This window comes from Salmo trutta, chromosome 13 (assembly GCF_901001165.1).
Source record: "Salmo trutta chromosome 13, fSalTru1.1, whole genome shotgun sequence".
NCBI lineage: Eukaryota > Metazoa > Chordata > Actinopteri > Salmoniformes > Salmonidae > Salmo > Salmo trutta.
This window is the reverse complement of record NC_042969.1, coordinates 88,574,781-88,602,280: the sequence shown is the minus strand read 5'-3', so window position 1 is coordinate 88,602,280 and position 27,500 is coordinate 88,574,781. Positions and strand designations below refer to the sequence as shown.

The 27,500-nt window shown below is 38.9% G+C and overlaps 1 protein-coding gene across 2 annotated transcripts in view; it reads right to left on the bottom strand.

Annotated features, from left to right (window-relative positions):
* The window catches only part of cdon (cell adhesion associated, oncogene regulated), a 102,212-nt gene that overhangs the window by 65,354 nt on the left and 9,358 nt on the right, over nt 1–27,500 (bottom strand). For both annotated transcript variants that reach the window (XM_029773935.1, XM_029773936.1), the window contains exons 4-6: nt 11,229–11,372; nt 10,003–10,305; nt 9,568–9,837 (exon numbers count right to left, since the gene is read on the bottom strand). In XM_029773935.1, the coding sequence (XP_029629795.1) occupies nt 9,568–9,837; nt 10,003–10,305; nt 11,229–11,372 (717 nt within the window). The remainder of the gene's footprint in view (nt 1–9,567; nt 9,838–10,002; nt 10,306–11,228; nt 11,373–27,500) is intronic.

Below are 27,500 nucleotides of genomic sequence, written 5' to 3'. Positions count from 1 at the left end.
CATTAGCTATATACCACAGTCACAGATCAGTCCACTAGCTATATATCACAGTCACAGATCAGTCCATTAGCTATATACCACAGTCACAGATCAGTCCACTAGCTATATATCACAGTCACAGATCAGTCCATTAGCTACATATCACAGTCACAGATCAGTACATTAGCTATATACCACAGTCACAGATCAGTCCATTAGCTATATATCACAGTCACAGATCAGTCCATTAGCTATATACCACAGTCACAGATCAGTCCACTAGCTATATACCACAGTCACAGATCAGTCCATTAGCTACATATCACAGTCACAGATCAGTCTATTAGCTTTATATCACAGTCACAGATCAGTCTATTAGCTACATATCACAGTCACAGATCAGTCCATTAGCTACATATCACAGTCACAGATCAGTCCATTAGCTATATATCACAGTCACAGATCAGTCCACTAGCTATATATCACAGTCACAGATCAGTCCATTAGCTACATATCACAGTCACAGATCAGTCCATTAGCTATATATCACAGTCACAGATCAGTCCATTAGCTATATATCACAGTCACAGATCAGTCCATTAGCTATATATCACAGTCACAGATCAGTCCATTAGCTATATATCACAGTCACAGATCAGTCCATTAGCTATATATCACAGTCACAGATCAGTCCATTAGCTATATATCACAGTCACAGATCAGTCCATTAGCTACATATGACAGTCACAGATCAGTCCATTAGCTATATATCACAGTAACAGATCAGTCCATTAGCTACATATCACAGTCACAGATCAGTCCATTAGCTATATATCACAGTCACAGATCAGTCCATTAGCTATATACCACAGTCACAGATCAGTCCACTAGCTATATATCACAGTCACAGATCAGTCTATTAGCTATATATCACAGTCACAGATCAGTCCATTAGCTATATACCACAGTCACAGATCAGTCCACTAGCTATATATCACAGTCACAGATCAGTCCATTAGCTATATACCACAGTCACAGATCAGTCCATTAGCTATATATCACAGTCACAGATCAGTCCATTAGCTACATATGACAGTCACAGATCAGTCCATTAGCTATATATCACAGTCACAGATCAGTCCATTAGCTACATATCACAGTCACAGATCAGTCCATTAGCTATATATCACAGTCACAGATCAGTCCATTAGCTATATACCACAGTCACAGATCAGTCCACTAGCTATATATCACAGTCACAGATCAGTCTATTAGCTATATATCACAGTCACAGATCAGTCCATTAGCTATATACCACAGTCACAGATCAGTCCACTAGCTATATATCACAGTCACAGATCAGTCCATTAGCTATATACCACAGTCACAGATCAGTCCACTAGCTATATATCACAGTCACAGATCAGTCCATTAGCTACATATCACAGTCACAGATCAGTACATTAGCTATATACCACAGTCACAGATCAGTCCATTAGCTATATACCACAGTCACAGATCAGTCCACTAGCTATATACCACAGTCACAGATCAGTCCATTAGCTACATATCACAGTCACAGATCAGTCTATTAGCTTTATATCACAGTCACAGATCAGTCTATTAGCTACATATCACAGTCACAGATCAGTCCATTAGCTATATATCACAGTCACAGATCAGTCTATTAGCTCCATATCACAGTCACAGATCAGTCCATTAGCTACATATCACAGTCACAGATCAGTCCATTAGCTACATATCACAGTCACAGATCAGTCCATTAGCTATATATCACAGTCACAGATCAGTCTATTAGCTACATATCACAGTCACAGATCAGTCCATTAGCTATATATCACAGTCACAGATCAGTCCATTAGCTATATATCACAGTCACAGATCAGTCTATTAGCTACATATCACAGTCACAGATCAGTCCATTAGCTATATATCACAGTCACAGATCAGTCCATTAGCTATATACCACAGTCACAGATCAGTCCACTAGCTATATACCACAGTCACAGATCAGTCCATTAGCTACATATCACAGTCACAGATCAGTCTATTAGCTTTATATCACAGTCACAGATCAGTCTATTAGCTACATATCACAGTCACAGATCAGTCCATTAGCTACATATCACAGTCACAGATCAGTCCATTAGCTATATATCACAGTCACAGATCAGTCCACTAGCTATATATCACAGTCACAGATCAGTCCATTAGCTACATATCACAGTCACAGATCAGTCCATTAGCTATATATCACAGTCACAGATCAGTCCATTAGCTATATATCACAGTCACAGATCAGTCCATTAGCTATATATCACAGTCACAGATCAGTCCATTAGCTATATATCACAGTCACAGATCAGTCCATTAGCTATATATCACAGTCACAGATCAGTCCATTAGCTATATATCACAGTCACAGATCAGTCCATTAGCTACATATGACAGTCACAGATCAGTCCATTAGCTATATATCACAGTAACAGATCAGTCCATTAGCTACATATCACAGTCACAGATCAGTCCATTAGCTATATATCACAGTCACAGATCAGTCCATTAGCTATATACCACAGTCACAGATCAGTCCACTAGCTATATATCACAGTCACAGATCAGTCTATTAGCTATATATCACAGTCACAGATCAGTCCATTAGCTATATACCACAGTCACAGATCAGTCCACTAGCTATATATCACAGTCACAGATCAGTCCATTAGCTATATACCACAGTCACAGATCAGTCCATTAGCTATATATCACAGTCACAGATCAGTCCATTAGCTACATATGACAGTCACAGATCAGTCCATTAGCTATATATCACAGTCACAGATCAGTCCATTAGCTACATATCACAGTCACAGATCAGTCCATTAGCTATATATCACAGTCACAGATCAGTCCATTAGCTATATACCACAGTCACAGATCAGTCCACTAGCTATATATCACAGTCACAGATCAGTCTATTAGCTATATATCACAGTCACAGATCAGTCCATTAGCTATATACCACAGTCACAGATCAGTCCACTAGCTATATATCACAGTCACAGATCAGTCCATTAGCTATATACCACAGTCACAGATCAGTCCACTAGCTATATATCACAGTCACAGATCAGTCCATTAGCTACATATCACAGTCACAGATCAGTACATTAGCTATATACCACAGTCACAGATCAGTCCATTAGCTATATACCACAGTCACAGATCAGTCCACTAGCTATATACCACAGTCACAGATCAGTCCATTAGCTACATATCACAGTCACAGATCAGTCTATTAGCTTTATATCACAGTCACAGATCAGTCTATTAGCTACATATCACAGTCACAGATCAGTCCATTAGCTATATATCACAGTCACAGATCAGTCTATTAGCTCCATATCACAGTCACAGATCAGTCCATTAGCTACATATCACAGTCACAGATCAGTCCATTAGCTACATATCACAGTCACAGATCAGTCCATTAGCTATATATCACAGTCACAGATCAGTCTATTAGCTACATATCACAGTCACAGATCAGTCCATTAGCTATATATCACAGTCACAGATCAGTCCATTAGCTATATATCACAGTCACAGATCAGTCTATTAGCTACATATCACAGTCACAGATCAGTCCATTAGCTACATATCACAGTCACAGATCAGTCCATTAGCTATATATCACAGTCACAGATCAGTCTATTAGCTACATATCACAGTCACAGATCAGTCCATTAGCTACATATCACAGTCACAGATCAGTCCATTAGCTACATATCACAGTCACAGATCAGTCCATTAGCTTTATTTATTTATTTTAATTTAACCCTTATTTTACCAGGTAAGTTGACTGAGAACACGTTCTCATTTACATCAACGACCTGGGGAAGAGTTACAGGGAAGAGGAGAGGGGATGAATGAGCCAATCGGAAGCTGGGGAGGATTAGGTGGCCATGATGGTATGAGGGCCAGATAACTGGAGGCCATTCTAGAAGATCCATTTCAGCAGAACACAATTTCACTTAGAGCCTCAAAAAGACTATGACTGGTTGTTTGGGATTGGATGTGTGATGGCGGGGAGGGAATTGTAACCTAGCAACACAAATATACATCAATCAATTAATAAATCAATCAATCAAATGTATTTATAAAGCCCTTTGACTGGAACAATTTGAACTTTGACAGGAACTTTCTTAGAGGGAGCTCAACGCTGGCACACTAAACATAAACAGAACAGAGACACAAACACAACTGACAGTGTACTCCTTTAATGACAGCCGACAGTAAACAGTTTATATATACAACAATATTATTTAGTGGAACAGGCAGCAGAAATGATCTGGTAACAACCTCTGGTACCTGGTACCTGGTAACCCACGGAGCCAAAGAACTGCCGTGACCGTGTTTTAATACTCAGCTTATCTGACTCACATCTAGTTCTCACTGTAAACACACCAGTGGTGCTGCACATCACAGCGGAATAAATGTATCTTTCTAAACTCAGAGATGGAGGAGGTAGGAGAGAACAGAACAAAGGGAGTTCTGGTCTCAGCTCAGACCACTAAAACACTATGTCTCTGCTCTGGTCTGGGCTCAGCTCTTACCCTTACTGCTATTATCCTTACTGATACTAGCATTACTGCTATTATCCTCACTGATACTAGCCTTACTGCTATTATCCTTACTGATACTAGCCTTACTGCTACTAGCCTTACTGCTACTAGCCTACAGATACTAGCCTTACTGCTACTAGCCTTACTGCTATTATCCTTACTGATACTAGCCTTACTGCTATTATCCTCACTGATACTAGCCGTACTGCTACTAGCCTTACTGCTATTATCCTTACTGATACTAGCCTTACTGCTACTAGCCTTACTGCTATTATCTTTACTGATACTAGCCGTACTGCTACTAGCCTTACTGCTATTATCCTCACTGATACTAGCCGTACTGCTACTAGCCTTACTGCTATTATCCTCACTGATACTAGCCTTACTGCTACTAGCCTTACTGCTATTATCTTTACTGCTACTAGCCGTACTGCTACTAGCCTTACTGCTATTATCCTTACTGATACTAGCCTTACTGCTACTAGCCTTACTGCTATTATCCTTACTGCTACTAGCCTTACTGCTATTATCCTCACTGATACTAGCCTTACTGCAACTAGCCTTACTGCTATTATCCTCACTGATACTAGCCTTACTGCTACTAGCCTTACTGCTATTATCTTTACTGATACTAGCCTTACTGCTACTAGCCTTACTGCTATTATCTTTACTGATACTAGCCTTACTGCTATTATCCTCACTGATACTAGCCGTACTGCTACTAGCCTTACTGCTATAATCCTTACTGATACTAGCCTTATTGCTATTATCCTTACTGATACTAGCCTTACTGCTACTAGCCTTACTGCTATTATCCTTACTGATACTAGCCTTACTGCTATTATCCTTACTGATACTAGCCTTACTGCTACTAGCCTACGGATACTAGCCTTACTGCTATTATCCTTACTGATACTAGCCTTACTGCTACTAGCCTTACTGCTACTATCCTCACTGATACTAGCCGTACTGCTACTAGCCTTACTGCTATTATCCTTACTGATACTAGCCTTACTGCTACTAGCCTTACTGCTACTAGCCTTACTGATACTAGCCTTACTGATACTAGCCTTACTGATACTAGCCTTACTGCTATTATCCTTACTGATACTAGCCTTACTGATACTAGCCTTACTGCTACTAGCCTACTGATACTAGCCTACTGATACTAGCCTTACTGCTACTAGCCGTACTGCTACGAGCCTACTGATACTAGCCTTACTGCTATTATCCTTACTGATACTAGCCTACTGATACTAGCCTTACTGCTACTAGCCTTACTGATACTAGCCTACTGATACTAGCCTTACTGCTACTAGCCTTACTGCTATTATCCTTACTGATACTAGCCTACTGATACTAGCCTTACTGCTACTAGCCTTACTGATACTAGCCTACTGATACTAGCCTACTGATACTAGCCTCACTGCTACTAGCCGTACTGCTACGAGCCTAATGATACTAGCCTTACTGCTATTATCCTTACTGATACTAGCCTACTGATACTAGCCTTACTGCTACTAGCCTTACTGCTACTAGCCTACAGAATCTAGCCTTACTGCTACTAGCCTTACTGCTATTATCCTTACTGATACTAGCCTACTGATACTAGCCTTACTGCTACTGGCCTTACTGATACTAGCCTACTGATACTAGCCTTACTGCTACTAGCCTTACTGCTATTATCCTTACTGCCTATAGCCTTACTGCTACTAGCCTTACTGATACTAGCCTTACTGCTACTAACCTTACTGCTACGAGCCTTACTCCTACTAGCCTTACTGCTACTAGCCTTACTGCTACTAGCCATACTGATACTAGCCTTACTGATACTAGCCTTACTCCTACTAGCCTTACTGCTACTAGCCTTATTGCTACTAGCCTTACTCCTACTAGCCTTACTCCTACTAGACTTACTCCTACTAGCCTTACTGCTATTAGCCATAAAGCTATTAGCCTTACTGCTATTAGCCATAAAGCTATTACCCTTGCTGCTATTAGCCATAAAGCTATTAGCCTTACTGCTATTAGCCCATGCAAACGCATTGAAAACAGATTCACAACATGGTACCCCCCCAAAAGTATCTAAAGAAAGTTTGTTCTGAAGTGCCAGTCATATACATATATGTATTCAACCCCTTATTTTTGGCACTAAACAGTCTCCATATATAAAGTACCAGTCAAAAGTTTGGACACACCTACTCATTCAAGGGTTTTTCTTAATTTTTGCTATTTTCTACAATGTAGACTAATCGTGATGACATCAAAGCTATGAAATAACACGTAGTAACCAAAAAAAGTGAGATTCTTTAAAGTAGCCACCCTTTGCTTTGATGAAAGCTTTACACACTCTTGCCATTCTCTCAACCAGCTTCATGAGGTAGTCACCTGGAATGCATTTCAATTAACAGGTATGCCTTGTTAAAAGTTAATTTATGGAATTTCTTTCCTTCTTGATGCGTTTGAGTCAGTCAGTCGCGTCATGACAAGGTAGGGGTGGTATACAGAAGATAGCAGCCCTATTATTGGCAAGAACAGCTCAAATAAGCAAAGAGAAACGACAGTCCATCATTACTTTAAGACATGAAGGTCAGTCAATCTGGAAAATGTGAAGAACTTTGAACGTTTCTTCAAGTATAGTCGCAAAAACCATCAAGCGCTATGATGAAACTGGCTCTCATGAGGACCGCCACAGGAAAGGAAGACCCAGAGTTCCCTCTGCTGCCGAGGATAAGTTCATTAGAGTTACCAGCCTCATGAGGACTGCCACAGGAAAGGAAGACCCAGAGTTTCCTCTGCTGCAGAGGATAAGTTCATTAGAGTTACCAGCCTCAGATTGCAGCCCAAATAAATGCTTCACAGAGTTCAAGTAACAGACACATCTCACCATCAACTGTTCAGAGGAGACTGCGTGAATCAGGCCTTCATGGTCAAATTATTGGAAAGAAACCACTACTAAAGGACACCAATAAAAAGAAGAGACTTGGTTGGGTGAAGAAACACGAGCAATGGACATTAGACTGGTGGAAATCTGTCCTTTGGTCTGATGAGTTGAAATTGGAGATTTTTGGTTCCATCTGCCGTGTCTTTGTGAGACGCAGAATAGGTGAACGGATGATCTCCACATGTGTGGTTCCCAACGTGAAGCATGGAGGAGGAGGTGTGATGGTGTGGGGGTGCTTTACTGGTAGCACTGTCAGTGATTTATTTACAGTTCAAGGCACACTTAATCAGCATGACTACAACAGCATTCTGCAGTGATACGCCTTACCATCTGGTTTGCGCTTAGTGGGACTATCATTTGTTTTTCAACAGGACAATGACCCAGCACACCTCTAGGATGTGTAAGGACTATTTGACCAAGGAGAAGAGTGATGGAGTGCTGCATCAGATGACCTGGCCTCCACGATCACCCAACCTCAACCCAATAGAGATGGTTTGGGATGAGTTGGACCACAGAGTGAAGGAAAAGCAGCCAACAAGTGCTCAGGATATGTGGGAACTCCTTCAAGACTGTTGGAAAAGCATTCCAGGTGAAGCTGGTTGAGAGAATGCCAAGAATGTGCAAAGCTGTCATCAAGGCAAAGGGTGGCTACTTTGTAGAATCTCATATATAAAATATATTTTTATTTATTTAACACTTTTTTGGTTACTACATGATTCCATATGTGTTATTTCATAGTTTTGATGTCTTCACTATTATTCTACAATGTAGAAAATAGTGAAAATAAAGAAAAACCCTTGAATGAGTAGGTGCATCCAAACTTTTGACTGGTACTGTACTTCCATTCCATTTTCAACTGGTACCGGGGGACCTTCAGACGATACTTGTGAGGCCAGTTGGCGTCCTAAAGCAAAACCTGAGAGTCTCGCCTTTCCACAGAGGCGTCATATCAGTGTGTAGCCCAAACTGTTGCGACGCTACAGACAAGAAGTTGGCAGATCGGCTGTACTGACATCAGACGAGTCCCAAGACGCTTGTGAGGGTCGTTGAGAATTTCAGGATGTCTCATGCTCTGACAAACACAGCTCTAGCTCTGTCACCTTTCACCGCAGATGTGGAAGTGTTACATAGGTGGATGTGGTGGATTTAGACACATCCAATGCAAAAAAAACCCCCAGATATCTCTCTTGCTTAAACTGAAAGATTTTTATGGCTATTTTTGTATTATGCTAATTCGATTTAGAGATCGACTCTAGGGGGTTAACCTAACCCTAACCTTAACCCAAACCTTAACCTTAAACCTAACTCCTAACCATGAAATAGCCTTTTTTCTTGTGGGGACTGGCTAAATGAATTTTCCTCGTTTTACTATCCTTGTGAGGACTTCTGGTCCCCATAAGGATAATAAAACCAAATACACACACACACACACACACACACACACACACACACACACACACACACACACACACACACACACACACACACAGAGTCCTCCAAGGCTACTCTTTCCATTCCTCTGTCCCTGAGCTTATCCCTGGTGGCCGGCATAAAGGTAGCTCTCACGCAAAAACAGGAGGGGAGAGATGTGGGGAAGATGGAGAGGGGAGAGGGGGTAAGGGAGAGGGGAGAGGGGAGAGGGGAGAGGGGAGAGGGAGAGGGGAGAGGGGGTAAGGGAGAGGGGAGAGGGGGAGAGGGGAGAGGGGGAGAGGGGAGAGATGTGGGGAAGATGGAGAGGGGAGAGGGGGGAGGGGAGAGGTGGAGAGGGGAGAGGGGAGAGGGGAGAGGGAGAGGGGAGAGGGGGTAAGGGAGAGGGGAGAGGGGAGAGGGGGAGAGGGGAGAGGGGGAGAGGGGAGAGATGTGGGGAAGATGGAGAGGGGAGAGGGGGTAAGGGAGAGGTATTACTTCAACCTACTCCCTAAACCAGCAGGGAAAACAGCACATTTTCTCATACAATCACTTCCCGATACGCCACTACTTTAGGAGAGTACACTGTACCTGATTGGAGGGTGAGCCTGCCAGCTGACTGAGCTGAGCCAATCCCGTTATCCACCAGGCACTGGTACACACCCACGTCCTGTGATGTCACCCCTTTGATGCAGAGGGAAGAGCCTGAGATTTGGAGGCGGGGCGAGGGGGCAACGGGGGCAGAGTTGAACAGCCAGGTGACATTGGGGGTGGGGTTTCCCTTGGCAACGCAGGTGAAGCGAGCGGCGTCTCCAGGTAACACAGACTGGTCAGATAGATTTCTCTGGACAGATGCCTCCTCTGAGGAAAGGAGAGAGGGGAGGAAGTCAAGACTCTCAACTAGTTAGATAAAATCTACCATTAGAGTAATGCATCTAACCTTTCTTTAACCAGGAAGTCCCATTGAGGTCAGAAGATGTTTCCCGGGAGACACCTGACTACAGAAGTGGCTTGTTAGTAACTCACCGAGCACATTCACAGTATAGTTGACGCTGAGTAGGTTCTTCCCTGTCTCCGTGGTAACAGAACACAGGTAGTTCCCTCCATCACTCCTCTTCAGGTTCAGTAGGACCAGGTTGTTATGTCTCCTGCTGTCCCCTGCTGGCACGGCTGGTAGTGCCACTTCCTGTCCGTTCTTCAGCCACTGGGCAGCGGGTGACGAACTGCCCGACACCACACACTCCAACACCAGCATGCCGGAATGTTCCACTGATACAGTAGTAGGGGTGACGGGGTATACTATCCTCCATGGAGAGGGGTCGTCAGAGGCTGAGGAGAAACAGGAAGTGTTGTAAAAATTAGACAAAGTGGTGAAAGCATTGTAATTACACTGTTATCTTCTCTTAGCTACATACAGTATTACATCACAATAAAGTACTGTCTGTATTGAATGTAGAGTTAATCAAGTAGAGATAATGAAGTATATATATTGAAGTAGCGATAATGAGGTAGGGATATTGACGTAGAGACAATGAAGTAGAGATTGAAGTAGAGATAATGAAGTAGAGATAATGATATTGAAGTAGAGATAATGAGTAAAGATATTGAAGTAGAGATATTAAAGTAGAGATATTAAAGTAGAGATAATGAGTAGAGATATTAAAGTAGAGATAATGTGTAGAGATATTAAAGTAGAGATAATGTGTAGAGATATTAAAGTAGAGATAATGAGTAGAGATATTAAAGTAGAGATAATGAGTAGAGATATTAAAGTAGAGATAATGTGTAGAGATATTAAAGTAGCGATATTAAAGTAGAGATATTAAAGTAGAGATATTGAGTAGAGATATTAAAGTAGAGATATTGAGTAGAGATATTAAAGTAGAGATATTGTGTAGAGATATTAAAGTAGAGATATTGAGTAGAGATATTAAAGTAGAGATATTGTGTAGAGATATTAAAGTAGAGATATTGAGTAGAGATATTAAAGTAGAGATATTGAGTAGAGATATTGAGTAGAGATATTAAAGTAGAGATATTGAGTAGAGATATTAAAGTAGAGATATTGAGTAGAGATATTAAAGTAGAGATATTGAAGTAAAGATAATGAAGTAGAGATATTAAAGTAGAGATATTGAGTAGAGATATTAAAGTAGAGATATTAAAATAGAGATTATGGAGCAATAAAAAAAGAACAAGTGTTCCATTGAGAGAAGAGTCAGAAGTTCAGTAGTTAAAATACCACGACTTACGTTTGACAGTCAGCTTGGTACCTTGAGCCTCTACTCTGGTCTCCATGGTTACAGGGTTGTACGCGCCACACTTATACATGCCCCCATGTTGGGGGGAAACAGAGAGGATCTGAAGGTTCCCAGATGGGAGGACTATATAGTCACCTGAAAACAGAGAGACAATCCCGATTACGTCCTCAATATGGCCTTTTGGTTACGCAGCCTCTGTATACATACAGAAATAACATAGAACGTGACAACATGGCTGAAGACACTTATACTTTTTGATTCTACTTTATTGACTTTTAATCTTAAGATTTACTTGGTTTGGTATGTCGTCGAGAACACAACACAGTGTTGGTTTCAGAGTGTTGGTTTCAGAGTGTTGGTTACAAAGTGTTGGTTTCAGAGTGTTGGTTTCAAAGTGTTGGTTTTAGAGTGTTGGTTACAAAGTGTTGGTTACAAAGTGTTGGTTTTAGAGTGTTGGTTACAAAGTGTTGGTTATAAAGTGTTGGTTTCAGAGTGTTGGTTACAAAGTGTTGGTTTCAGAGTGTTGGTTACAAAGTGTTGGTTATAAAGTGTTGGTTATAAAGTGTTGGTTACAAAGTGTTGGTTACAAAGTGTTGGTTACAGAGTGTTGGTTACAAAGTGTTGTTTACAAAGTGTTGGTTTCAGAGTGTTGGTTACAAAGTGTTGGTTTTAGAGTGTTGGTTACAAAGTGTTGGTTTTAGAGTGTTGGTTACAAAGTGTTGGTTTTAGAGTGTTGGTTATAAAGTGTTGGTTTCAGAGTGTTGGTTACAAAGTGTTGGTTACAAAGTGTTGGTTAAAAAGTGTTGGTTACAAAGTGTTGGTTTCACAGTGTTGGTTACAAAGTGTTGGTTTTAGAGTGTTGGTTACAAAGTGTTGGTTATAAAGTGTTGGTTTCAGAGTGTTGGTTACAAAGTGTTGGTTTCAGAGTGTTGGTTACAAAGTGTTGGTTACAAAGTGTTGGTTTCAGAGTGTTGGTTACAAAGTGTTGGTTTCAGAGTGTTGGTTACAAAGTGTTGGTTTTAGAGTGTTGGTTACAAAGTGTTGGTTACAAAGTGTTGGTTTCAGAGTGTTGGTTACAAACTGTTGGTCACAGAGTGTTGGTTACAAAGTGTTGGTTTCAGAGTGTTGGTTACAAAGTGTTGTTTACAAAGTGTTGGTTACAAGTGTTGGTTTTAGAGTGTTGGTTACAAAGTGTTGGTTTTAGAGTGTTGGTTACAAAGTGTTGGTTTTAGAGTGTTGGTTACAAAGTGTTGGTTTTAGAGTGTTGGTTACAAAGTGTTGGTTTTAGAGTGTTGGTTACAAAGTGTTGGTTATAAAGTCTTGGTTTCAGAGTGTTGGTTACAAAGTGTTGGTTTTAGAGTATTGGTTACAAAGTGTTGGTTTTAGAGTGTTGGTTACAAAGTGTTGGTTTTAGAGTGTTGGTTACAAAGTGTTGGTTACAAAGTGTTGGTTTTAGAGTGTTGGTTACAAAGTGTTGGTTTCAGAGTGTTGGTTACAAAGTGTTGGTTTTAGAGTGTTGGTTACAAAGTGTTGGTTACAAAGTGTTGGTTTTAGAGTGTTGGTTACAAAGTGTTGGTTTTAGAGTGTTGGTTACAATGTGTTGGTTTCAGAGTGTTGGTTTCAAAGTGTTGGTTTCAGAGGGTTGGTTACAAAGTGTTGGTTTTAGAGTGTTGGTTATAAAGTGTTGGTTTCAGAGTGTTGGTTACAAAGTGTTGGTTTTAGAGTGTCGGTTACAAAGTGTTGGTTTTAGAGTGTTGGTTTTAGAGTGTTGGTTACAAAGTGTTGGTTATAAAGTCTTGGTTTCAGAGTGTTGGTTAAAAAGTGTTGGTTTCAGAGTGTTGGTTACAAAGTGTTGGTTATAAAGTGTTGGTTTCAGAGTGTTGGTTACAGAGTGTTGGTTTCAGAGGGTTGGTTACAAAGTGTTGGTTTTAGAGTGTTGGTTATAAAGTGTTGGTTTCAGAGTGTTGGTTACAAAGTGTTGGTTTCAGAGTGTCGGTTACAAAGTGTTGGTTTTAGAGTGTTGGTTACAAAGTGTTGGTTTTAGAGTGTTGGTTACAAAGTGTTGGTTATAAAGTCTTGGTTTCAGAGTGTTGGTTAAAAAGTGTTGGTTTTAGAGTGTTGGTTACAAAGTGTTGGTTATAAAGTGTTGGTTTCAGAGTGTTGGTTATAAAGTGTTGGTTTCAGAGTGTTGGTTACAAAGTGTTGGTTTTAGAGTGTTGGTTACAAAGTGTTGGTTACAAAGTGTTGGTTTTAGAGTGTTGGTTACAAAGTGTTGGTTTCAGAGTGTTGGTTACAAAGTGTTGGTTTTAGAGTGTTGGTTACAAAGTGTTGGTTACAAAGTGTTGGTTTTAGAGTGTTGGTTACAAAGTGTTGGTTTTAGAGTGTTGGTTACAATGTGTTGGTTTCAGAGTGTTGGTTTCAAAGTGTTGGTTTCAGAGGGTTGGTTACAAAGTGTTGGTTTTAGAGTGTTGGTTATAAGTGTTGGTTTCAGAGTGTTGGTTACAAAGTGTTGGTTTTAGAGTGTCGGTTACAAAGTGTTGGTTTTAGAGTGTTGGTTTTTAGAGTGTTGGTTACAAAGTGTTGGTTATAAAGTCTTGGTTTCAGAGTGTTTGGTTAAAAAGTGTTGGTTTCAGAGTGTTGGTTACAAAGTGTTGGTTATAAAGTGTTGGTTTCAGAGTGTTGGTTACAGAGTGTTGGTTACAAAGTGTTGGTTTCAGAGTGTTGGTTTCAGAGTGTTGGTTACAAAGTGTTGTTTACAAAGTGTTGGTTACAAAGTGTTGGTTACAAAGTGTTGGTTACAAAGTGTTGGTTACAAAGTGTTGGTTTCAGAGTGGTGGTTACAAAAAGTGTTGGTTTTAGAGTGTTGGTTTCAGAGTGTTGGTTACAAAGTGTTGGTTACAAAGTGTTGGTTACAAAGTGTTGGTTATAAAGTGTTGGTTTCAGAGTGTTGATTACAAAGTGTTGGTTACAAAGTGTTGGTTACAAAGTGTTGGTTACAAAGTGTTGGTTTTAGAGTGTTGGTTACAAAGTGTTGGTTTTAGAGTGTTGGTTACAAAGTGTTGGTTTCAGAGAGTTGGTTACAAAGTGTGGGTTTCAGAGTGTTGGTTACAAAGTGTTGGTTTTAGAGTGTTGGTTACAAAGTGTTGGTTTCACAGTGTTGGTTACAAAGTGTTGGTTATAAAGTGTTGGTTTCAGAGTGTTGGTTACAAAGTGTTGGTTTCAGAGTGTTGGTTACAAAGTGTTGGTTACAAAGTGTTGGTTTCAGAGTGTTGGTTACAAAGTGTTGGTTACAAAGTGTTGGTTTTAGAGTGTTGGTTACAAAGTGTTGGTTACAAAGTGTTGGTTTCAGAGTGTTGGTTACAAACTGTTGGTCACAGAGTGTTGGTTACAAAGTGTTGGTTTCAGAGTGTTGGTTACAAAGTGTTGTTTACAAAGTGTTGGTTACAAAGTGTTGGTTTTAGAGTGTTGGTTACAAAGTGTTGGTTTTAGAGTGTTGGTTACAAAGTGTTGGTTTTAGAGTGTTGGTTACAAAGTGTTGGTTTTAGAGTGTTGGTTACAAAGTGTTGGTTTTAGAGTGTTGGTTACAAAGTGTTGGTTTTAGAGTGTTGGTTACAAAGTGTTGGTTATAAAGTCTTGGTTTCAGAGTGTTGGTTACAAAGTGTTGGTTTTAGAGTCTTGGTTACAAAGTGTTGGTTTTAGAGTGTTGGTTACAAAGTGTTGGTTTTAGAGTGTTGGTTACAAAGTGTTGGTTACAAAGTGTTGGTTTGACATTGTTGGTTACAAAGTCTTGGTTTCAGAGTGTTCGTTACAAAGTGTTGGTTTCAGAGTGTTGGTTTCAAAGTGTTGTTTCAGAATGTTGCTTACAAAGTGTTGGTTTTACAGTTTTGGTTACAAAGTGTTGGTTTTAGAGTGTTGGTTTCAGAGTGTTGGCTACAAAGTGTTGGTTTTAGAGTGCTGTTTAAAAAGTGTTGGTTTCAGAGTGTTGGTTACAAAGTGTTGGTTTCAGAGTGTTGGTTACAAAGTGTTGGTTTTAGAGTGTTGGTTATAAAGTGTTGGTTTCAGAGTGTTGGTTACAAAGTGTTGGTTTTAGTGTTGGTTACAAAGTGTTGGTTACAAAGTGTTGGTTTTAGAGTGTTGGTTACAAAGTGTTGGTTTTAGAGTGTTGGTTACAATGTGTTGGTTTCAGAGTGTTGGTTTCAAAGTGTTGGTTTCAGAGGGTTGGTTACAAAGTGTTGGTTTTAGAGTGTTGGTTATAAAGTGTTTGGTTTCAGAGTGTTGGTTACAAAGTGTTGGTTTCAGAGTGTCGGTTACAAAGTGTTGGTTTTAGAGTGTTGGTTACAAAGTGTTGGTTTTAGAGTGTTGGTTACAAAGTGTTGGTTATAAAGTCTTGGTTTCAGAGTGTTGGTTAAAAAGTGTTGGTTTCAGAGTGTTGGTTACAAAGTGTTGGTTGTAAAGTGTTGGTTTCAGAGTGTTGGTTACAAAGTGTTGGTTTCAGAGTGTTGGTTACAAAGTGTTGGTTTTAGAGTGTTGGTTATAAAGTGTTGGTTTCAGAGTGTTGGTTACAAAGTGTTGGTTTTAGAGTGTTGGTTACAAAGTGTTGGTTACAAAGTGTTGGTTTAGAGTGTTGGTTACAAAGTGTTGGTTTCAGAGTGTTGGTTACAAAGTGTTGGTTTTAGAGTGTTGGTTACAAAGTGTTGGTTACAAAGTGTTGGTTTTAGAGTGTTGGTTACAAAGTGTTGGTTTTAGAGTGTTGGTTACAATGTGTTGGTTTCAGAGTGTGGTTTCAAAGTGTTGGTTTCAGAGGGTTGGTTACAAAGTGTTGGTTTTAGAGTGTTGGTTATAAAGTGTTGGTTTCAGAGTGTTGGTTACAAAGTGTTGGTTTCAGAGTGTCGGTTACAAAGTGTTGGTTTTAGAGTGTTGGTTACAAAGTGTTGGTTTTAGAGTGTTGGTTACAAAGTGTTGGTTATAAAGTCTTGGTTTCAGAGTGTTGGTTAAAAAGTGTTGGTTTTAGAGTGTTGGTTACAAAGTGTTGGTTATAAAGTGTTGTTTCAGAGTGTTGGTTATAAAGTGTTGGTTTCAGAGTGTTGGTTACAAAGTGTTGGTTTTAGAGTGTTGGTTACAAAGTGTTGGTTACAAAGTGTTGGTTTTAGAGTGTTGGTTACAAAGTGTTGGTTTCAGAGTGTTGGTTACAAAGTGTTGGTTTTAGAGTGTTGGTTACAAAGTGTTGGTTTTAGAGTGTTGGTTACAAAGTGTTGGTTTTAGAGTGTTGGTTACAATGTGTTGGTTTCAGAGTGTTGGTTTCAAAGTGTTGGTTTCAGAGGGTTGGTTACAAAGTGTTGGTTTTAGAGTGTTGGTTATAAAGTGTTGGTTTCAGAGTGTTGGTTACAAAGTGTTGGTTTTAGAGTGTCGGTTACAAAGTGTTGGTTTTAGAGTGTTGGTTTTAGAGTGTTGGTTACAAAGTGTTGGTTATAAAGTCTTGGTTTCAGAGTGTTGGTTAAAAGTGTTGGTTTCAGAGTGTTGGTTACAAAGTGTTGGTTATAAAGTGTTGGTTTCAGAGTGTTGGTTACAGAGTGTTGGTTACAAAGTGTTGGTTTCAGAGTGTTGGTTTCAGAGTGTTGGTTACAAAGTGTTGTTTACAAAGTGTTGGTTACAAAGTGTTGGTTACAAAGTGTTGGTTACAAAGTGTTGGTTACAAAGTGTTGGTTTCAGAGTGGTGGTTACAAAAAGTGTTGGTTTTAGAGTGTTGGTTTCAGAGTGTTGGTTACAAAGTGTTGGTTACAAAGTGTTGGTTACAAAGTGTTGGTTATAAAGTGTTGGTTTCAGAGTGTTGATTACAAAGTGTTGGTTACAAAGTGTTGGTTACAAAGTGTTGGTTACAAAGTGTTGGTTACAAAGTGTTGGTTTTAGAGTGTTGGTTACAAAGTGTTGGTTTTAGAGTGTTGGTTACAAAGTGTTGGTTTCAGAGAGTTGGTTACAAAGTGTGGGTTTCAGAGTGTTGGTTACAAAGTGTTGGTTTTAGAGTGTTGGTTACAAAGTGTTGGTTTCACAGTGTTGGTTACAAAGTGTTGGTTATAAAGTGTTGGTTTCAGAGTGTTGGTTACAAAGTGTTGGTTTCAGAGTGTTGGTTACAAAGTGTTGGTTACAAAGTGTTGGTTTCAGAGTGTTGGTTACAAAGTGTTGGTTACAAAGTGTTGGTTTTAGAGTGTTGGTTACAAAGTGTTGGTTACAAAGTGTTGGTTTCAGAGTGTTGGTTACAAACTGTTGGTCACAGAGTGTTGGTTACAAAGTGTTGGTTTCAGAGTGTTGGTTACAAAGTGTTGTTTACAAAGTGTTGGTTACAAAGTGTTGGTTTTAGAGTGTTGGTTACAAAGTGTTGGTTTTAGAGTGTTGGTTACAAAGTGTTGGTTTTAGAGTGTTGGTTACAAAGTGTTGGTTTTAGAGTGTTGGTTACAAAGTGTTGGTTTTAGAGTGTTGGTTACAAATTGTTGGTTTTAGAGTGTTGGTTACAAAGTGTTGGTTATAAAGTCTTGGTTTCAGAGTGTTGGTTACAAAGTGTTGGTTTTAGAGTCTTGGTTACAAAGTGTTGGTTTTAGAGTGTTGGTTACAAAGTGTTGGTTTTAGAGTGTTGGTTACAAAGTGTTGGTTACAAAGTGTTGGTTTGACATTGTTGGTTACAAAGTCTTGGTTTCAGAGTGTTCGTTACAAAGTGTTGGTTTCAGAGTGTTGGTTTCAAAGTGTTGTTTCAGAATGTTGCTTACAAAGTGTTGGTTTTACAGTGTTGGTTACAAAGTGTTGGTTTTAGAGTGTTGGTTTCAGAGTGTTGGCTACAAAGTGTTGGTTTTAGAGTGCTGTTTAAAAAGTGTTGGTTTCAGAGTGTTGGTTACAAAGTGTTGGTTTCAGAGTGTTGGTTACAAAGTGTTGGTTTTAGAGTGTTGGTTATAAAGTGTTGGTTTCAGAGTGTTGGTTACAAAGTGTTGGTTTTAGTGTTGGTTACAAAGTGTTGGTTACAAAGTGTTGGTTTTAGAGTGTTGGTTACAAAGTGTTGGTTTTAGAGTGTTGGTTACAATGTGTTGGTTTCAGAGTGTTGGTTTCAAAGTGTTGGTTTCAGAGGGTTGGTTACAAAGTGTTGGTTTTAGAGTGTTGGTTAGAAAGTGTTGGTTTCAGAGTGTTGGTTACAAAGTGTTGGTTTCAGAGTGTCGGTTACAAAGTGTTGGTTTTAGAGTGTTGGTTACAAAGTGTTGGTTTTAGAGTGTTGGTTACAAAGTGTTGGTTATAAAGTCTTGGTTTCAGAGTGTTGGTTAAAAAGTGTTGGTTTCAGAGTGTTGGTTACAAAGTGTTGGTTGTAAAGTGTTGGTTTCAGAGTGTTGGTTACAAAGTGTTGGTTTCAGAGTGTTGGTTACAAAGTGTTGGTTTTAGAGTGTTGGTTATAAAGTGTTGGTTTCAGAGTGTTGGTTACAAAGTGTTGGTTTTAGAGTGTTGGTTACAAAGTGTTGGTTACAAAGTGTTGGTTTTAGAGTGTTGGTTACAAAGTGTTGGTTTCAGAGTGTTGGTTACAAAGTGTTGGTTTTAGAGTGTTGGTTACAAAGTGTTGGTTACAAAGTGTTGGTTTTAGAGTGTTGGTTACAAAGTGTTGGTTTTAGAGTGTTGGTTACAATGTGTTGGTTTCAGAGTGTTGGTTTCAAAGTGTTGGTTTCAGAGGGTTGGTTACAAAGTGTTGGTTTTAGAGTGTTGGTTATAAGTGTTGGTTTCAGAGTGTTGGTTACAAAGTGTTGGTTTTAGAGTGTCGGTTACAAAGTGTTGGTTTTAGAGTGTTGGTTTTAGAGTGTTGGTTACAAAGTGTTGGTTATAAAGTCTTGGTTTCAGAGTGTTGGTTAAAAAGTGTTGGTTTCAGAGTGTTGGTTACAAAGTGTTGGTTATAAAGTGTTGGTTTCAGAGTGTTGGTTACAGAGTCTTGGTTACAAAGTGTTGGTTTCAAAGTGTTGGTTACAAAGTGTTGGTTACAAAGTGTTGGTTACAAAGTGTTGGTTACAAAGTGTTGGTTTCAGAGTGGTGGTTACAAAAAGTGTTGGTTTTAGAGTGTTGGTTTCAGAGTGTTGGTTACAAAGTGTTGGTTACAAAGTGTTGGTTACAAGTGTTGGTTACAAAGTGTTGGTTATAAAGTGTTGGTTTCAGAGTGTTGGTTACAAAGTGTTGGTTACAAAGTGTTGGTTACAAAGTGTTGGTTACAAAGTGTTGGTTACAAAGTGTTGGTTTTAGAGTGTTGGTTACAAAGTGTTGGTTTTAGAGTGTTGGTTACAAAGTGTTGGTTTCAGAGAGTTGGTTACAAAGTGAGGGTTTCAGAGTGTTGGTTACAAAGTGTTGGTTTTAGAGTGTTGGTTACAAAGTGTTGGTTTTAGAGTCTTGGTTACAAAGTGTTGGTTTTAGAGTGTTGGTTACAAAGTGTTGGTTACAAAGTGTTGGTTTGACATTGTTGGTTACAAAGTCTTGGTTTCAGAGTGTTCGTTACAAAGTGTTGGTTTCAAAGTGTTGTTTCAGAGTGTTGCTTACAAAGTGTTGGTTTTAGAGTGTTGGTTATAAAGTGTTGGTTTCAGAGTGTTGGTTACAAAGTGTTGGTTTTAGAGTGTTGGTTACAAAGTGTTGGTTACAAAGTGTTGGTTTTGGAGTGTTGGTTACAAAGTGTTGGTTTTAGAGTGTTGGTTACAATGTGTTGGTTTCAGAGTGTTGGTTTCAAAGTGTTGGTTTCAGAGGGTTGGTTACAAAGTGTTGGTTTTAGAGTGTTGGTTATAAAGTGTTGGTTTCAGAGTGTCGGTTACAAAGTGTTGGTTTTAGAGTGTCGGTTACAAAGTGTTGGTTTTAGAGTGTTGGTTACAAAGTGTTGGTTTTAGAGTGTTGGTTACAAAGTGTTGGTTATAAAGTCTTGGTTTCAGAGTGTTGGTTAAAAAGTGTTGGTTTCAGAGTGTTGGTTACAAAGTGTTGGTTATAAAGTGTTGGTTTCAGAGTGTTGGTTACAAAATGTTGGTTACAGAGTGTTGGTTACAAAGTGTTGGTTTCAGAGTGTTGGTTACAAAGTGTTGGTTTCAGAGTGTTGGTTACAAAGTGTTGGTTTCAGAGTGTTGGTTACAAAGTGTTGGTTTCAGAGTGTTGGTTTCAGAGTGTTGGTTTCACAGGGTTGGTTACAAAGTGTTGGTTTTAGAGTGTTGGTTACAAAGTGTTGGTTTCAGAGTGTTGGTTACAAAGTGTTGGTTACAAAGTGTTGGTTACAAAGTGTTGGTTATAAAGTGTTGGTTTCAGAGTGTTGGTTACAAAGTGTTGGTTACAAAGTGTTGGTTACAAAGTGTTGGTTACAAAGTGTTGGTTTTAGAGTGTTGGTTACAAAGTGTTGGTTTTAGAGTGTTGGTTACAAAGTGTTGGTTTCAGAGAGTTGGTTACAAAGTGTGGGTTTCAGAGTGTTGGTTACAAAGTGTTGGTTTTAGAGTGTTGGTTACAAAGTGTTGGTTTCACAGTGTTGGCTACAAAGTGTTGGTTTTAGAGTGTTGGTTACAAAGTGTTGGTTATAAAGTGTTGGTTTCAGAGTGTTGGTTACAAAGTGTTGGTTTCAGAGTGTTGGTTACAAAGTGTTGGTTACAAAGTGTTGGTTTCAGAGTGTTGGTTACAAAGTGTTGGTTACAAAGTGTTGGTTTTAGAGTGTTGGTTACAAAGTGTTGGTTACAAAGTGTTGGTTTCAGAGTGTTGGTTACAAACTGTTGGTCACAGAGTGTTGGTTACAAAGTGTTGGTTTCAGAGTGTTGGTTACAAAGTGTTGTTTACAAAGTGTTGGTTACAAAGTGTTGGTTTTAGAGTGTTGGTTACAAAGTGTTGGTTTTAGAGTGTTGGTTACAAAGTGTTGGTTTTAGAGTGTTGGTTACAAAGTGTTGGTTTTAGAGTGTTGGTTACAAAGTGTTGGTTTTAGAGTGTTGGTTACAAAGTGTTGGTTATAAAGTCTTGGTTTCAGAGTGTTGGTTACAAAGTGTTGGTTTTAGAGTCTTGGTTACAAAGTGTTGGTTTTAGAGTGTTGGTTACAAATTGTTGGTTACAAAGTGTTGGTTTGACATTGTTGGTTACAAAGTCTTGGTTTCAGAGTGTTCGTTACAAAGTGTTGGTTTCAGAGTGTTGGTTTCAAAGTGTTGTTTCAGAATGTTGCTTACAAAGTGTTGGTTTTACAGTGTTGGTTACAAAGTGTTGGTTTTAGAGTGTTGGTTTCAGAGTGTTGGCTACAAAGTGTTGGTTTTAGAGTGCTGTTTACAAAGTGTTGGTTTCAGAGTGTTGGTTACAAAGTGTTGGTTTCAGAGTGTTGGTTACAAAGTGTTGGTTTTAGAGTGTTGGTTATAAAGTGTTGGTTTCAGAGTGTTGGTTACAAAGTGTTGGTTTTAGTGTTGGTTACAAAGTGTTGGTTACAAAGTGTTGGTTTTAGAGTGTTGGTTACAAAGTGTTGGTTTTAGAGTGTTGGTTACAATGTGTTGGTTTCAGAGTGTTGGTTTCAAAGTGTTGGTTTCAGAGGGTTGGTTACAAAGTGTTGGTTTTAGAGTGTTGGTTATAAAGTGTTGGTTTCAGAGTGTTGGTTACAAAGTGTTGGTTTCAGAGTGTCGGTTACAAAGTGTTGGTTTTAGAGTGTTGGTTACAAAGTGTTGGTTTTAGAGTGTTGGTTACAAAGTGTTGGTTATAAAGTCTTGGTTTCAGAGTGTTGGTTAAAAAGTGTTGGTTTCAGAGTGTTGGTTACAAAGTGTTGGTTATAAAGTGTTGGTTTCAGAGTGTTGGTTACAAAGTGTTGGTTTCAGAGTGTTGGTTACAAAGTGTTGGTTTTAGAGTGTTGGTTACAAAGTGTTGGTTTTAGAGTGTTGGTTACAATGTGTTGGTTTCAGAGTGTTGGTTTCAAAGTGTTGGTTTCAGAGGGTTGGTTACAAAGTGTTGGTTTTAGAGTGTTGGTTATAAAGTGTTGGTTTCAGAGTGTTGGTTACAAAGTGTTGGTTTTAGAGTGTCGGTTACAAAGTGTTGGTTTCAGAGTGTTGGTTTTAGAGTGTTGGTTACAAAGTGTTGGTTATAAAGTCTTGGTTTCAGAGTGTTGGTTAAAAAGTGTTGGTTTCAGAGTGTTGGTTACAAAGTGTTGGTTATAAAGTGTTGGTTTCAGAGTGTTGGTTACAGAGTGTTGGTTACAAAGTGTTGGTTTCAAAGTGTTGGTTACAAAGTGTTGGTTACAAAGTGTTGGTTACAAAGTGTTGGTTACAAAGTGTTGGTTTCAGAGTGGTGGTTACAAAAAGTGTTGGTTTTAGAGTGTTGGTTTCAGAGTGTTGGTTACAAAGTGTTGGTTACAAAGTGTTGGTTACAAAGTGTTGGTTACAAAGTGTTGGTTATAAAGTGTTGGTTTCAGAGTGTTGGTTACAAAGTGTTGGTTACAAAGTGTTGGTTACAAAGTGTTGGATACAAAGTGTTGGTTTTAGAGTGTTGGTTACAAAGTGTTGGTTTTAGAGTGTTGGTTACAAAGTGTTGGTTTCAGAGAGTTGGTTACAAAGTGAGGGTTTCAGAGTGTTGGTTACAAAGTGTTGGTTTTAGAGTGTTGGTTACAAAGTGTTGGTTTTAGAGTCTTGGTTACAAAGTGTTGGTTTTAGAGTGTTGGTTACAAAGTGTTGGTTACAAAGTGTTGGTTTGACATTGTTGGTTACAAAGTCTTGGTTTCAGAGTGTTCGTTACAAAGTGTTGGTTTCAAAGTGTTGTTTCAGAGTGTTGCTTACAAAGTGTTGGTTTTAGAGTGTTGGTTATAAAGTGTTGGTTTCAGAGTGTTGGTTACAAAGTGTTGGTTTTAGAGTGTTGGTTACAAAGTGTTGGTTACAAAGTGTTGGTTTTAGAGTGTTGGTTACAAAGTGTTGGTTTTAGTGTTGGTTACAATGTGTTGGTTTCAGAGTGTTGGTTTCAAAGTGTTGGTTTCAGAGGGTTGGTTACAAAGTGTTGGTTTTAGAGTGTTGGTTATAAAGTGTTGGTTTCAGAGTGTTGGTTACAAAGTGTTGGTTTTAGAGTGTCGGTTACAAAGTGTTGGTTTTAGAGTGTTGGTTACAAAGTGTTGGTTTTAGAGTGTTGGTTACAAAGTGTTGGTTATAAAGTCTTGGTTTCAGAGTGTTGGTTAAAAAGTGTTGGTTTCAGAGTGTTGGTTACAAAGTGTTGGTTATAAAGTGTTGGTTTCAGAGTGTTGGTTACAAAGTGTGGTTACAGAGTTTACAAAGTGTTGGTTTCAGAGTGTTGGTTACAAAGTGTTGGTTTCAGAGTGTTGGTTACAAAGTGTTGGTTTCAGAGTGTTGGTTACAAAGTGTTGGTTTCAGAGTGTTGGTTACAAAGTGTTGGTTTCAGAGTGTTGGTTTCAGAGTGTTGGTTTCAGAGGGTTGGTTACAAAGTGTTGGTTTTAGAGTGTTGGTTACAAAGTGTTGGTTTCAGAGTGTTGGTTACAAAGTGTTGGTTACAAAGTGTTGGTTACAAAGTGTTGGTTATAAAGTGTTGGTTTCAGAGTGTTGGTTACAAAGTGTTGGTTACAAAGTGTTGGTTACAAAGTGTTGGTTTTAGAGTGTTGGTTACAAAGTGTTGGTTTTAGAGTGTTGGTTACAAAGTGTTGGTTTCAGAGAGTTGGTTACAAAGTGTGGGTTTCAGAGTGTTGGTTACAAAGTGTTGGTTTTAGAGTGTTGGTTACAAAGTGTTGGTTTCACAGTGTTGGCTACAAAGTGTTGGTTTTAGAGTGTTGGTTACAAAGTGTTGGTTATAAAGTGTTGGTTTCAGAGTGTTGGTTACAAAGTGTTGGTTTCAGAGTGTTGGTTACAAAGTGTTGGTTACAAAGTGTTGGTTTCAGAGTGTTGGTTACAAAGTGTTGGTTACAAAGTGTTGGTTTTAGAGTGTTGGTTACAAAGTGTTGGTTACAAAGTGTTGGTTTCAGAGTGTTGGTTACAAACTGTTGGTCACAGAGTGTTGGTTACAAAGTGTTGGTTTCAGAGTGTTGGTTACAAAGTGTTGTTTACAAAGTGTTGGTTACAAAGTGTTGGTTTTAGAGTGTTGGTTACAAAGTGTTGGTTTTAGAGTGTTGGTTACAAAGTGTTGGTTTTAGAGTGTTGGTTACAAAGTGTTGGTTTTAGAGTGTTGGTTACAAAGTTTTGGTTTTAGAGTGTTGGTTACAAAGTGTTGGTTATAAAGTCTTGGTTTCAGAGTGTTGGTTACAAAGTGTTGGTTTTAGAGTCTTGGTTACAAAGTGTTGGTTTTAGAGTGTTGGTTACAAAGTGTTGGTTACAAAGTGTTGGTTTGACATTGTTGGTTACAAAGTCTTGGTTTCAGAGTGTTCGTTACAAAGTGTTGGTTTCAGAGTGTTGGTTTCAAAGTGTTGTTTCAGAATGTTGCTTACAAAGTGTTGGTTTTACAGTGTTGGTTACAAAGTGTTGGTTTTAGAGTGTTGGTTTCAGAGTGTTGGCTACAAAGTGTTGGTTTTAGAGTGCTGTTTACAAAGTGTTGGTTTCAGAGTGTTGGTTACAAAGTGTTGGTTTCAGAGTGTTGGTTACAAAGTGTTGGTTTTAGAGTGTTGGTTATAAAGTGTTGGTTTCAGAGTGTTGGTTACAAAGTGTTGGTTTTAGTGTTGGTTACAAAGTGTTGGTTACAAAGTGTTGGTTTTAGAGTGTTGGTTACAAAGTGTTGGTTTTAGAGTGTTGGTTACAATGTGTTGGTTTCAAAGTGTTGGTTTCAAAGTTTTGGTTTCAGAGGGTTGGTTACAAAGTGTTGGTTTTAGAGTGTTGGTTATAAAGTGTTGGTTTCAGAGTGTTGGTTACAAAGTGTTGGTTTCAGAGTGTCGGTTACAAAGTGTTGGTTTTAGAGTGTTGGTTACAAAGTGTTGGTTTTAGAGTGTTGGTTACAAAGTGTTGGTTATAAAGTCTTGGTTTCAGAGTGTTGGTTAAAAAGTGTTGGTTTCAGAGTGTTGGTTACAAAGTGTTGGTTATAAAGTGTTGGTTTCAGAGTGTTGGTTACAAAGTGTTGGTTTCAGAGTGTTGGTTACAAAGTGTTGGTTTTAGAGTGTTGGTTATAAAGTGTTGGTTTCAGAGTGTTGGTTACAAAGTGTTGGTTTTAGAGTGTTGGTTACAAAGTGTTGGTTACAAAGTGTTGGTTTTAGAGTGTTGGTTACAAAGTGTTGGTTTCAGAGTGTTGGTTACAAAGTGTTGGTTTTAGAGTGTTGGTTACAAAGTGTTGGTTACAAAGTGTTGGTTTTAGAGTGTTGGTTACAAAGTGTTGGTTTTAGAGTGTTGGTTACAATGTGTTGGTTTCAGAGTGTTGGTTTCAAAGTGTTGGTTTCAGAGGGTTGGTTACAAAGTGTTGGTTTTAGAGTGTTGGTTATAAAGTGTTGTTTCAGAGTGTTGGTTACAAAGTGTTGGTTTTAGAGTGTCGGTTACAAAGTGTTGGTTTTAGAGTGTTGGTTTTAGAGTGTTGGTTACAAAGTGTTGGTTATAAAGTCTTGGTTTCAGAGTGTTGGTTTCAGAGTGTTGGTTAAAAAGTGTTGGTTTCAGAGTGTTGGTTACAAAGTGTTGGTTTCAGAGTGTTGGTTACAGAGTGTTGGTTACAAAGTGTTGGTTTCAGAGTGTTGGTTTCAGAGTGTTGGTTACAAAGTGTTGTTTACAAAGTGTTGGTTACAAAGTGTTGGTTACAAAGTGTTGGTTACAAAGTGTTGGTTACAAAGTGTTGGTTTCAGAGTGGTGGTTACAAAAAGTGTTGGTTTTAGAGTGTTGGTTTCAGAGTGTTGGTTACAAAGTGTTGGTTACAAAGTGTTGGTTACAAAGTGTTGGTTACAAAGTGTTGGTTATAAAGTGTTGGTTTCAGAGTGTTGGTTACAAAGTGTTGGTTACAAAGTGTTGGTTACAAAGTGTTGGTTACAAAGTGTTGGTTACAAAGTGTTGGTTTTAGAGTGTTGGTTACAAAGTGTTGGTTTTAGAGTGTTGGTTACAAAGTGTTGGTTTCAGAGAGTTGGTTACAAAGTGTGGGTTTCAGAGTGTTGGTTACAAAGTGTTGGTTTTAGAGTGTTGGTTACAAAGTGTTGGTTTTAGAGTCTTGGTTACAAAGTGTTGGTTTTAGAGTGTTGGTTACAAAGTGTTGGTTACAAAGTGTTGGTTTGACATTGTTGGTTACAAAGTCTTGGTTTCAGAGTGTTCGTTACAAAGTGTTGGTTTCAGAGTGTTGGTTTCAAAGTGTTGTTTCAGAGTATTGCTTACAAAGTGTTGGTTTTAGAGTGTTGGTTATAAAGTGTTGGTTTCAGAGTGTTGGTTACAAAGTGTTGGTTTTAGAGTGTTGGTTACAAAGTGTTGGTTACAAAGTGTTGGTTTTAGAGTGTTGGTTACAAAGTGTTGGTTTTAGAGTGTTGGTTGCAATGTGTTGGTTTCAGAGTGTTGGTTTCAAAGTGTTGGTTTCAGAGGGTTGGTTACAAAGTGTTGGTTTTAGAGTGTTGGTTATAAAGTGTTGGTTACAAAGTGTTGTTTACAAAGTGTTGGTTTTAGAGTGTTGGTTACAAAGTGTTGGTTTCAGAGTGTTGGTTTCAAAGTGTTGGTTTATGAGGGTTGGTTACAAAGTGTTGGTTTTAGAGTGTTGGTTATAAAGTGTTGGTTTCAGAGTGTTGGTTACAAAGTGTTGGTTTCAGAGTGTTGGTTACAAAGTGTTGGTTACAAAGTGTTGGTTTCAGAGTGTTGGTTACAAAGTGTTGGTTTCAGAGTGTTGGTTACAAAGTGTTGGTTACAAAGTGTTGGTTTTAGAGTGTTGGTTACAAAGTGTTGGTTACAAAGTGTTGGTTTCAGAGTGTTGGTTACAAACTGTTGGTCACAGAGTGTTGGTTACAAAGTGTTGGTTTCAGAGTGTTGGTTACAAAGTGTTGTTTACAAAGTGTTGGTTACAAAGTGTTGGTTTTAGAGTGTTGGTTACAATGTGTTGGTTTCAGAGTGTTGGTTTCAAAGTGTTGGTTTCAGAGGGTTGGTTACAAAGTGTTGGTTTTAGAGTGTTGGTTATAAAGTGTTGGTTTCAGAGTGTTGGTTACAAAGTGTTGGTTTTAGAGTGTCGGTTACAAAGTGTTGGTTTTAGAGAGTTGGTTACAAAGTGTTGGTTTTAGAGTGTTGGTTACAAAGTGTTGGTTATAAAGTCTTGGTTTCAGAGTGTTGGTTAAAAAGTGTTGGTTTCAGAGTGTTGGTTACAAAGTGTTGGTTATAAAGTGTTGGTTTCAGAGTGTTGGTTACA